This window comes from Drosophila eugracilis, unplaced genomic scaffold, assembly GCF_018153835.1.
Source record: "Drosophila eugracilis isolate 14026-0451.02 unplaced genomic scaffold, ASM1815383v1 contig_2167, whole genome shotgun sequence".
Lineage (NCBI taxonomy): Eukaryota > Metazoa > Arthropoda > Insecta > Diptera > Drosophilidae > Drosophila > Drosophila eugracilis.
In genome coordinates, this window is record NW_024573052.1 from 1,333,913 (window position 1) to 1,346,954 (window position 13,042).

The 13,042-nt window shown below is 46.6% G+C and overlaps 1 protein-coding gene across 1 annotated transcript; it reads right to left on the reverse strand.

The window, feature by feature from the left end:
* Positions 1-330: 330 nt before the first annotated feature.
* Positions 331-12,742, reverse strand: LOC108103699 (proton channel OtopLc). The gene is made up of 6 exons (XM_017209295.2): positions 10,101-12,742; positions 5,640-6,386; positions 5,455-5,572; positions 5,302-5,398; positions 5,059-5,247; positions 331-4,997 (listed from the first exon to the last, which is right to left on the reverse strand). The coding sequence occupies exons 1-6, from the start codon at positions 11,924-11,926 to the stop codon at positions 3,694-3,696; spliced, it is 4,281 nt and encodes a 1,426-aa protein (XP_017064784.1). The 5' UTR covers positions 11,927-12,742; the 3' UTR covers positions 331-3,693.
* Between the last annotated feature and the right edge of the window lie 300 nt (positions 12,743-13,042).

The window sequence follows — 13,042 nt, forward strand, 5'->3', positions numbered from 1 at the left end:
ATATACCCAAGGATATATATATATATATGGTACATGGCATCCACAGATTGCAGTTCAAGTCAGGGGAAACAGCATCCACAAAGGGTCCCATAGAAAGAGAGAGGTAGCTTGAGAGCTGTTTGGGGGAATTTCTAAGGCCATCTCGCTCTAAGGGATGCAGAAATGGGGAAACAGGAGGAGCAGCACAAACCCATAGATACATCCTAGCCAGTTCTGTATCTGTATCTGTGTATCTGTATTTGCTATTGCGCCTATTCCCCAGTCTCAGAAAACGTAGCTCGCAAAAAGAGTTCTCCTTGCAGAGCCCCTTAGAAGCAACCACCACCCTGCACCCACTTGAAAACCCCACCCTGAGGCTCCAAAAAGCGCACTTCTTAATGCTATGTAGAGCATTATTAAACTTCGCATGACCCACATAGATACATATATCTACAGAGAAACAACGCCATTGTAATCGAATTACGTTTCAATTTATTATTCATATTTATTGCATATTTACTGCTCTTTTATAGTCAATATATAGTTTTTCTTTTTGGGTGTACAGGGCTGGTGGTGTATTATGTTTTCGGGGAACACAGAACATTCACGACTAGTTTTACTTTGTGTTTTAACTTTTATCTTCATAGCCATTATTGTAAATACATATAAATACTTGTAACACTTAATACAAATTGCTTTTCCTAGGCTTAGTCAAGTTGTATTGGTTGAGTACCATGGGAAGAAGTTTCCAAGATGTTGAAAATGTTCCTTGAACCAGGAATCAAAGTTTATGTATCTGAATTATCAGAAGTTTAAGAATGTCTTTGATGACAGAGTTTAAGATTTTGTGAAAACTACAACTTTTACTATACGAATAAACCAAGTACTCCTAGGGAATACCTGAACAAACGTTTAACTTCTGCTTAAGTTGAGAAGATATTATAAAGATTGGAAAAAAAACTAAATGAAACCTTTCTTGAAGGTAGGGAAAAACATCCAAAAGATGTTGGAAATTGAAAAAGGAAACTTAAAAGATCCTAAACTTGAGAAATAGTTTTAGAAATGCTTAAGAACAGTCGCGGAATAATCAAAAGTTGTCCACTTAGTTGGAGCTTAAAAGTGAGTCCCACGATTACGATTATTACATTTATTTTGATTTTCCTTTTTGAACAAATGAAGTTTTCTTTTTCGGCTATAACTTGAATATTTCAGTTTTGTTTTTATATATTTTTTTTTTTTGGCATTTTTGTTTTCTTAGAATTTTTGCATAAAATGTCCGTTTTGCTGTTTCGTTTCGTTTGCCGTTTTGATGCTACGTGGAATAGGAGTTCCTCTAATGAGTTCGATGGCTCATCATAACTACTTAGTGTCAATAAAGTCTAATACAATCTGCTGTAAATAGAATGTAATTTTAAATTTTGATTTTGGTCGCTGAATGTGCGATGTCCGAGTTGGCGTACAATAAATACATGTAAGAAAAATGCATACAAAGTTACAGTTAATTCTAGTTAAAAATTTAGTACGAGTATAAAAATTGAAATAACTAATTTAATATATATATATATATGTATATATATAGATTTCGTATTTCCTTAAGATTTTCTTGGTTTTTTGGTTTTGATTTCGGTTTTACTTTTGGCATTCATTCATAAATATAACTTTGAATATACATTGGATGAGTCAGTAGATTCAAAAAACCGGAACTCAACGTGAAAGCAATTACAACATAGGCTACGTAATGAACTCTTTGGCATTGAAAATATATCGCATATATATATGTATATATATTTATATCGCATCGTATGTGTAAGTGGAGTGTATATCCTAGATACCTTATACCATTATGGTAGACAAAAAAAAAAACACAGACATATCGCTACCTTCTTAAATAGATTTGTGCGTCTTATAGTAAGTGATGTTATTGGAATCAATTTCGCCATCTCTTGATTTGTCCTTCTACAGTTTTTTCGTTTTTCTTTCTTTTTTGAGCTTTCATAATACTGAAATGGGGGGGGGGGAGTGATTACTAGAACTGGAACTGGAACAAGCACAAACGTATCACATAAAAACCTATTCTGGCAAAAAACAAGGTTCCTAACAAGATCTTCTCCCCAACGTCTTCTCATCTCGAATTAAAGTTAACAAATTCTGTTTAAATGCTACGCTAAAATCAGGGCTCTCAACAAGAGGGGGGGAGTCTCAAACAATCCATGGGTAGGGCTAAAAGGGGGAGGGAACGTCTACATATGCATGTGAGTATATATCCTTAGGTGCTAGGCTGTGTAAACCGTCAACTATGTAGTACAGTGTTGTCTAATAACTTTTGCGGTTCCTCGATTTCTGGTGGGGTTAATGACTTCTCTTATCCTTTCTCGCTTATTTCTCCTTTCTCCAATCTCAAATCTCTGGAATATGTCTAGCATTTTGCATTTTTGAACGCCGATTAATTATCCTTGTAAATATCATTTATAGAACTCGCCTTTAAAGATTAAACATATTCGGTATATCTCCTCTCTCTATTCTGTCGATCGTTTTGATTAGCGGCATACATGCGTCGTAGTGCGGTTGATTCACAACCCGTTTTGCTGATCCTCAGTCAGTTACTATATATAAATATATAAAATGTTGTCCAGCTGTCTGATTGCTATCTTTTTCTTCCAACATTTATCAAACTTGATATCGTAGGTGTGAGGGCTAAACATGAATTCATCTACGTGGTTACGTGTTTTTCTTTTTCCAACAATACTCCTCATCTCGCTCACTTTTAACCAGTTGGAATTTAACATAAAAGGTTAAAAAGTTAAAACTAAAAACATGAAATTTTCATTCAAGATCAAAGGATATTCTGTTAACTTCTCATCATCATCTAAAAACTCCTTTTAGAAAGATCATTTTCTGGTTGAAAGTGAACGCTACGAGGGTAAACCTTTTAATATATTGCGTATACGCACTAGGGACAATTGCTTGGGAATTTATTGCGTATACGCACTAATGACATTGCTTGGAGTTTCCTCATTGATTTATCTTTGCTTTGGGTCTTACGGGGCTAAACCCTTGATTTATCATAGCTTTGGCTTAACCTTTTTCATTTCATACAATTTTCGTTCAAATTTACTTTCAAATTGTTCTTTTCTAGGATATGTTTTTTGGGCTTTCAACGCTTGCATCCGCTTGGTAGTATGTTTTAGTTTTAGTTTTTGGTGGTTTGTCGAAGATGGTTTCCTAAGTATGTGGTTTTTGGTTTGTTGGTGGGTGGATTGGTATGGTGGTGCCCAGCGGATGCAAGTCCTAGACAAAGCTGAGCTCATGGCCGCTGATTGCGTCGATGAACTCAAAGTGCGCGTAAACTCATTCGCCGTTGATTACATAAACCGGACAGAAGGCCTTTTCCGTATTTAGGGATTGCGGCGACAGAGCCCGAATGGGTGCCCTCAGTCCACAGCTGCTGTCGCCGCCTGGTTGCCCTTCTGCTGCTGCTACTGCTGCTGCTGCTGCTCCTCCATCTTCTCCCTCTGATCCAGCTGATCCACCAGCTGGCGCTGGTCCACCTCCATCCTCCGCTGAATTGCTCTCTCCGCTCTCCACCTCCTCGACGGTTTCCAGCTCGCCGCCAGCCAGCGTAGTGGAGCAGTAGCAGTAGGACAGGTTCGTCTTGAGATCCTCGCAGAATTGCTGCTGCTGCGCAATGCTCTGGATGCGCGAGCGGGCGAATTCTCACATGTACGTCGGCTTCAGCTTGTATGCCCTCTTCCAGATCTCGCACAGGCACACTGTCGAATGGAACCGATAGAATATGGCCAAAGGCATCGACACATGCGTGATTATGGTCCAGGCCCACAAGCCATAGAAGTTCAGCTGTATAGGATGTGATTCCGCACGCGATTTCTCCAGCGTACTGATGGCCCACATGGCCAGATTCACGACCAGCATAAAGGTAACAATCTCACGGCCGGGCTTCTTGCGCAGATGCTCTGGACTGACGGCCTGCCGGCGACTGGCATCCAGAATAAACATCGTCTGGCAGGCGGTCTGCACAATAGAGGCCAGAGCATTGATGGGCACCAACATGTCATCGCTCCGCAGAGTGAAGTGCCCGGCAATGACCGTAAAGATGTTGTAAAGAAACGAGCCAGTTTGAGCGCCAACCAAGAGGATGTCGTCCAAGGAGAAACTCCTGTAGGCATCGTATTGCAAATGACGGATCTGTATCATCCCGACCAGAGTGGCTATCGTGGCCGTTCCATAGATAAGCAGCTCACAGATGGTCACCTCCGTAACGGCCAGGGCCACGAACTCGGGCCGTGAGATTAGCACAAAGAAAATGATCAGCGATATGATGGTCAGCACCAGGATGAGTATGCCAACGAACAAGCCCTTGTGGGCCCTGGCGCAGTCCACGGAATAGTGGTGCGGAGATCGCTTCATCGGCGAACTAATCATGTCCGGACGCTGGGGCGTCGGTGTTTGCGGCCTGGAGATGCTTCTCCACATAACGTATAAAATGGCTGCACAGATCAGCGAATACTCAATGGTGCAGGGGAACAAGAAGGGTGAGGCATCCTGCACCAGAGTTCCAATGATATTCGTTCGCCGGCACTCGAAGATCTGATAGGGTCCCTTTAGGCCCCTTGCTACCCGCAAATGGGCCGTCGGATCGTGCTGGATGATGGCATGACCCCTGGAGTGACCCGGTATTCTGTGCGAAATTCTCAGCGTGCGATTCTCCGGATTATAGAATGTTAATATCTCGTGCTTTGTCTCCTGAATGAGGACATTCAGCCAAACGGCCAGATTCGTTCCAATCATGTGCATTAAACCGAAGCGAGCGATGATCTTGTAGCGGTAGACCTTGATCTGCTCGTTGTTCAGGAAGATGAAGTACATCTGAATGAAGATGAAGGCCATCCGGGTGGCCGGGGTCAAGGCTAGCAGTACGTTGTGGCACTTGGTGTCCGGATTAAGTTCGAAATACTGTCCAAACTCCAAGCCCGAATAGATCATACTGCCAATTCCAAAGGCTGTAAGACAGAAGGAGTGAGTTTTACGATGAGCAATGTTTCCAGTACAGTGAACACTTACCGACGGCGCCCATGCGCAGATAGAAGCTACCATAGTGGGCATCCCGCCTTCCGAGTGGCGAGAGAAGCGATGGACGCCTCACGGGAATCGCCGGCGGAAGTCGGTGGTGTACAGAGTTGCTGTCCGTATCGGATTCATCCATGCTATCCGTCCCACTGGCCTTCGTCGTTGACTTGTTCGGAGAAGTGGCTGTGCAGGAAATTGGATTACTTGATATCCTTTTGAGGACTCTTAAAAACTTACCAATTGGAACTGGCAACTTGGGACGTCCCCATATCAAAGTGGCGTACATAAAGAGCAGGAATATCATGCTGCCAATGTACAAGTACAAATAGTACACCTAAAGGGGAATATTTTTGATCAGAAACCTTCACTGCCAAGTATCATAACACTCACCTCATAGAAAGAGGGTGGTATATAGGTTGATATAACCTCTGCCATGGGAAATGCTATGCCCATTACGACCAATAATTTGCCATACAGTGCGGAGAAAAGAGTGGCCAGGGCATCGCCGCTGTAATACACATAAAAAAATTTGTAAGTACTTTGATAAATTTTAATCCTTTTGATGAGATACTTACGCCTTAACCCTTGGCATCGGCGGGTAAACGAAGGATGGCCGATGAGTACGCTTGATGGCTGGCAGCACCGGATAGTTGGTCAGCTGGTGCGAGTGGTACATCAGGGCCAGCTGCCCATCCGCCTGGCTACCGCTGAGAGCCGGCTGGGAGCTGCTGCCCCCTGGCGAGGAAGGTGGATCTGAGCTGTCCGGTCCGCCGCCACCAATATCCCGATCACCGTCGCCATCTCCGCCGCCAATGATCAGGCCACTGGGCCCTGGTGTCTCCTGGATGTTGCCCTTGTGACTGGGCAAACTGGACTCGTCGATGGTCACATGATGTTGCGAGCCCGAGCGGGCTGAGACCCTTCCCGGAGATATGGCCACCGCTGGCTCAGCGGGAGTGGCTATAAGAGAGCCACCGGCTGCAATCGGTGGAGCTGCTGCCATAAATAGCCGCCGACGGTCCACGGGCGAACTGCTGCTGCCACTGTCGGGGGGCGGGGCATAGCTGCTGGGCACAGTGGGCGTGGGTACTCGGACACTGTGGGTGTGATGGTTCTGGTGGTGCGGATGCTGGAACTGGTGCGGCAAGTGGTAGTGATGGTGGCTGCTCGTGAAGTGCGACCTTGGCTGGCTGGTGACCACGGCAGGTGCCTTCTGCTCATCCTGGTAGCTAACAGTGGCTATTGGTGACTTCACGGGCTCTGACTCCGGCTCTGGTTCCGGCTTCGGTGGCTCTGGTGGTTCGGCGGTGCCAGTGCTTGAACTGGAAGCCGAGGAGGTGGAGGAAGAAGAGGAAGACAAGGCCGACATTAGTAGGGATTAGCGAATATAGCGGTGTGCGTGGCTGGATTGGCGGAACGATGTGGACTCACTGAATCGTTGGTCTGGCTTTTTTGGGCCCCGCACCCGGTTTTGCAGATACAAATACATGCAAAGGTCTTAATTAAATAATGGTCTCCCCTTCAAACCATATACATCTATATATTCATCCGATGTACGTGTGTATATATATCTCGTTTGCTGGGATTTATTGTATCGGATGCCAGACATTTCCGCCGCAGATACATTGAACTTGGTGTCCAGGCCGACCGCTGCTAGCCTTCGACTGAACTTTAAACCCAGCAAGAAGATGACCTGCTATTTTTAGTACCCTGGGATTCCGGGGGAATCTCTGGCCTTCCGGAACACCCACCTTCACCCACTTCCACCCACCGGCAGACACAGCGTGCGCGGCTAAATTGCGCTTAATAACAGATACAAATAGCGAGACAGATACGGGGATAGCCAGGCAGATCCAGATCCAGATTCAGATTCAGATTCAGATCGAGATAAGCCCATAGAGCTGGCGAAAAAAAAAAAAAAAGAACAATACCCACTCGAAACAGAAACTTAATGAAAAGTCCCCAGCCATTCGCTGCGGGCAATTGAAACTAATCGCCGTCTAGTGGACACAGCACAAATCGGGATACAAATGCGAATTGTACAGTGCGTTTCATAGTTGTAGATGCTTCTAAATCTATTTTACCTATGCTTAACATAATCTCTTAGCTAAACTAAGGTATTAGCAACTTGAAACAGGTTAAAAAGTGATAACTTCTGCGTAGTTTCTTGCCTCAAAACTATTTTCAAAACTCCTGATACAAGATGTACCGTACTGTACCGCCGATAAGTGAATATAGAGATCTGAGCATATGCATATGTACGAGTACTTTAGCTGGCGGCACTCACACAGTCCCAGTATATTTCCTGGCTTAATGGAAATGTGAAATATTTTCAGTACGTGATTGGGATGTCTAATTAAGGCGGAGCGGCATGCACATGACACATGTCGCATGACAGGTGGATCCAAAAAAAACAAACGAAAATAAAGAGAGAGTGGTTGGGGGGGGGGGACTTTTCGAGGGGCCACATCCTGCTTCACACGCTTCCCGTTCCAACAGATCCATGAGATCCAAGCACGCATCATTTATTCGCATTCAAATCGCGGCTAGAGGCAAGACCCCATTGCATTTTCAAATCGCAAGCCACTCGAAAGTAATGCCGGGCATCATTACGACATCTGTGGCTGTGGGATCACGAGAAGCCGCCAGGCGGCACGCAGAGAAAATCTGGCACTTTTCATAAGCTTCTCAATGTCAGGGTATATATATATTAGAGATTATTATCAACATAATGCCTTAATCAAATGAAAAAGTTAAGAAATGATATCCAAAACTATCATCTCTGAAATAATCAGGAACTTTTGTCAAAGTGCCGTGAGATAGCAACGTTTGTTGTTGAGGCCAAAAGAGAGGTTCGGGCTTATAAATAACCTTGACATCAGGACACAATCATCCACACGAGACAGTGGTGCATGCAACATGCACAAGGAGCCGTTGCAATTGTATGCCTGCCCTATGCACTCGAGCGCTCTTGTAATCTGATTTCTAAAAGCGTGCTGCGTACTTCATGGCGTCCTTTTTTTTTATTTGGGGTTGTTAACCCGACGACACGATGGCAACCTTTTTTTTGCCCCGACTGTTGCATAAATAGATGACGAACCAGCCAAGCTTTCATCGTGCTCCCCCACCTGGTGTGTTGTTGTTGCCTCACCTACCGCAAAGTCAAAGAGGGCAAACAAATGCGATCGGTGCAGTAAACACTTTGGCGAGTGCCACTCTATAAGTTACTCTCAATCATGGCTGCAATTTGTGGTGGAGTTATAAAGGATTTCAGTGGATTATCCTTCAATCAAAAGGATATATTTTTATCGAAAGCTCTTGAATAGGTTTACAGAGCAATTTGAAACAAAATGTGGCATTTATATGTTGTTATCTTTACAAAGTAAACCGTTTAAGGAGAGTTTGTGATGAACAAAAAGTTAGATAACTTCCATTGGGTACCACAAACCCACATGGCCAGTGACATAACTAGCTACCCAAACTAAATAGATCGATCTAAGAACCCGGGACTCAATCAACAACCATCAATCCGCTTTCCTGTCAGTCAGTTGGAGCAGTTAATTTCCGGCTCGAAAGGCGGAAGACATCAAGTATTCATGAGTGCGAATGCATTCAACCCGGATCCGTAGTTTTCAGCTCTTCCAGTCCGGACATAAAGGCCGGCCTGGAAATGTCCATTAATGGGCACTGCTCCTTGCATTCGGACAAATGTAAAAACCGCAATGGCAACACAAAAGTTCCCACTGAGCACATGGCACAACAAACTTTCAATTGACCCATTTTGTGGTGGTTCTCCGGGGGTCTTTCGGGTGGCTTGGCGTCGGAGGCGGCGGCTTGGGGCAATTTGCAGACGAGCCGCTTGCATTTAGCGCCATAATAATGGGTGTGGCAATGGCCGAGGACAACAACCTGCCAGGGCATCCTTTTCACCTTTTACCTTTCACCTCCTCGCTTTTCCTCCTGTTATTATGCAATCTTTTTTTTTCCTTTTTTTGAGCTGCAACAATTTGTGCATGTCAAGCCAATCGAGCACCTACAAGCAAAAACCGTGTTCACCCATAAAGCCCTCCCCCTGGAGCCCCACCTTTACATGTGTATCATGGCAGCAGACCAGGCGTATACGCACTTCAAATGTCGTATACGCCGTGTGGCCCTTGCACTGAACGAGAAGTTTAATAAATTGCTGGCTAGCAATAGTGAAGGAGATAGCTTGGAAAGGATTTGAAGATCAATGTGCTAGTCTATATTCAGTTTTATTGCTTTAAGTTATTAAAGTATTGAAAAGACTTCTTAATTCTTAACCCGAAACTAGAGAAACCTATGTTGCTAGTTCTCAGTGCAACGCCCTTGTTTCTCTCAGTTTAGGGGTCTGTTTACGGCGTGAAACTTGTCAGGGTGTTGCTCTGGAAACGGTTTGTTTAATTAATGTACACGGGGAGGATGCAGGCAGACAACGCCAAAGCGGAGCAGCGAAGTGAGTGCAGATGGAGCATTACTAGTACATGGCAGGAGGAACATGGGGCGTACCCAGAGGGCCAAGTGGAGGACCAGGGACTGGTACTGGCAACGGTAACGGCAACGGTAACGGCAACGGCAACGGCAACAGCAACGTTACGATGGGAACACGAGCACACAAGTTAAACAGTTTTGTTGAGCTATTAGCAGCGACTAATGGAGGCTGACGACGAGAATGAGTTCGCCGTACGTAGTTAGATGAAATTGAGGATAAGGACGCGCGGCGTTCCGAGGACGATTATGCAATTAATTAAGTGCCCGAGGGAATCCGAAGCCCGACAAGATTGTTCAGATACGCGCGTCTCAAGGAACGTCCTGGATTCTTGTGGCACTAAAAGTTTCTTTAGCCTGAAGCCCTAAGAGATTTCTATCTCAAGTTGAGCTAAAATTTACGCGAATCTAAAAGGAAAATCTAAGCTTTCCTTGGGTGCTAAGTGAAAGCTTATACCAAGATATAGATAACCCAATCCTGATATTTCTACCTTATCATTCCAATAACCCAAATTGTATTTAAAACTCACCCGATATGTTCCTTGACAACGGCAGCGACGCCCACGGCAGCGGCAGCGGATTCGGCCAGTTTTGGTGGACTGCTGACCAGCGGCGGACTGCAGACCCTCGGCGGTGTCGTGATCCTCGGCGGACTGTGCATCTGGCGGGCCAGTTCCGGTGGTGGACTCCTCATCAGTGGTGGCGAGGGCATCGCCGGAGCTCCCTCTCCAGCCGGAGGACTCTGCACGCGCTGCGATCCGAACTTAATGGACCCCGCTGGACTTCTTACGGATGTATGTCCTTGCGAGCGAATGGAGGTCTGGGATTTGATAGAGGCCTGTGGGGATAGAACGCCAGAAGCTTGAGCGGAGGCCACGGATCCTGTGCGAGATGCTATGCGAGAGCCAGCCCGGGATCCTGGCACGGATTCCTGCTGTGATCCAGATCTTAGCTGCGAGCGCTGGCTGCCACTGCGACTCGGGCCACGACTCTCGAGCTTCGGTGATCCTCCTGCCCCGGCACCAATGGATGTGGAAATGGATCCCGTCAAGATGCTGGCCGCTCGCGGTGAACTGATACTGTCGCCAGCCTGATCCTGCAGCGATTCCCTGTCCACGGATATCTCATCCGTTTCCTTTGTCAGTTCCTCTTCTTCCTCTTCCTCAAGCTCTGGCTCTAAGGGCGGTGGTGGTATAAAGCCTCTGTCCTCCTCCAGTTCGGCAAAGTGCTCGGGAGGAGGTGCTATGATAGAGGAGGCGGAATACCCATTGCTTGGCGGTGTGGTTATGGTGGTTGACTCATCTTCATTGTCCAATGAGCGACTGTAATCCTCCCGAGCTCCGCTCAAGACCTCGGGCTCGGGCTCAGGTTCAGGTTCCGGTTCCGGTTCGGGTTCTGGTTGCTGATCCTTGGGCTCTTCTTGAGCCATTTCCTGTGGTGGCTGCTCCATCCCTAATCTTGGTGGCGGCGAGTTCGGCTGAGACTCCGCTTCACCCTCGCTTTCATCAGAGGGCGTAAGTGGGGGTATCTGGCTGATGTGCTGGGCAGGCGGCGATACCATCCGGCTGATGTTAAGTTCCGGGCAGGGTGGTGGTGTCACGGGCGGTGAGGGCGAGTTGGATGGCGACTTGGTCAGGGGCGGGGTTACCTGGCCTAGACTATGACCCTGAACATAGGAGAGATTAGAGGGGAGCGGTGGTAGAGGTGGCGGTGGTGTGGACTTGTCTTCGTCCTCCTCTTCATCTTCGTCCTTAGGGTTTTCTTCCTGAGATGCTTCCTGCTCATCGTCTTCTGGATTGCTTTCAATATCCAGCATTTCCTGTGGTGGCGGAATGGCCCCTAAGTCCTCAGCATCTTCGGGGTACTCGCCCTCACCAACGTCATCTGTACGAATACCGACATCCTCCAGCGGCGATAGTGGAGGAGGTGGTATTAGCTCCAGTTCCAGGACTGAATTTATGGGTGAGCCCGGCGGCGAAGCCACAGCTCTTACAGCTTGTCCTTGATCTAGATCTTCCTGCTCCTCCGGTTCGTCCTCCTCCTCTACCTCATCGTCGTCCTTTTGATGTGGCGGCGGCGTAGGCGTGGGTGGAATATCATCTGTTTCCGTTAGCGTGGGCAGTGGTTGACCCAGTAAAGAGGGCGGTGGCGGTGGTGCCACCAGAAGCAGGACCTCCTCGGCCAACGATACTGTTGGCAGCGGTGGCGGCGGAACTTCCACGGCTTCCGGATTGGCCGTGTTATCCACTTCCTCGATATCGGAATCGATACCCTGGGCAAAGTCCATGTAGAAGTTATCCCGCGAATCGCTAGAACCGCGTCGCAATTTCAGCGACAGATCCGGCGAGCTATCCATCTCGCTCGCACACTGGTCGTCCTGCCTGCACGGGACTACCCCTCTTCTCACTCACTCACTCTCTCTCTAGCTCTTCCCTTTATCGTTTCAAGAAATTCCTTCACACAAAAACACAGTCACACGCCTGCAGGGGCGCCCTCTGGCGTTGGTTGGATTTTAACTGCGTGTTTCGCTTATTTTCGTGCCTCTTTTTTGTGTTCAAGTTTTATGATTTTTAAATTTGCAAGTTATTTAGCTGGTGATTTTTGGCTTCTCGCTTGATTTCACTGCACACGCACATTGTGTGTATCCCTAAAATGCACAAGGAAGTGTCAAAAACACGCATACGCACAGCATCCCGCTCTCTCTCTCTCTGCTCCTTCTGCACTCGTCCTCTCTCTCTTTCTCTGCAGGACGTGGGCGTTTTTGGAAGGGGCGTGGCAGAGCTGTTTGCTGCGCATTTGACTTTTTTTGCAATCAAAGTGCGTAAGTGTGTGAAAGTGCGTAGTAGCAAGTAGGAGGTTTTGAAGGGGAAAAGGAGTGGGGGAAAAGTAACGGTAAAGCTGGGAATTTCTTTTCGCGAATAACAAAATTAAGATTTAACTGTAATTATAATAAACAACTAACGAACTCCAAATTCCTATAAAATATGTATATTGTTTAATAACTTTTTAACCGTTAACACTGAATAACTCTGAATAACACACATAAAAAAATTCAACGGTTACGGTTCGTGTTCCGGTTTCCGACTCCGTCGCTTATTGTTCCGGCTGCTCGGTGAAAGCACGGACTTGTGCTCGATTTTCATTTATGTAGCCGACTAACTGCGACTCCTGCTGCGGCGGCACTTAATTCTAGAATGAAGAAGACCGAGTTTGAACTCGGAACCCACATCGAATTGAGTTGCGCCACAGCCTCTCAAAACGAGAGAGCGCCAGCTATAGACTGCGAGAGCGGGAGAGCAAGAAAGCAAAAGCCCAAAGAAGAGAGCGCCGCAAAACGATGCCGGCTAACGGTGGTTGTCGAACGGTACTTGCACTACAACTACAACGCACTTGACCGGATTCTAATTGCCTTTGTTCGCAAAAGTTTCCAGTTTTGAGTACGCCTTTATCGCAAATCCCGGAATCCGCGACG

Bases quoted from the DNA above. Each gene is read 5' to 3' on its own strand.
- LOC108103699 (XM_017209295.2), bottom strand. From the start codon at position 11,926: ATGGATAGCTCGCCGGATCTGTCGCTGAAATTGCGACGCGGTTCTAGC. The intron at 5,399-5,454 runs GTGAGTGTTATG...ATTCCCCTTTAG, and splicing joins TACCACCCTCTTTCTATGAG to GTGTACTATTTGTACTTGTA. The intron at 4,998-5,058 runs GTAAGTGTTCAC...TCTGTCTTACAG, and splicing joins TCTGCGCATGGGCGCCGTCG to CCTTTGGAATTGGCAGTATG.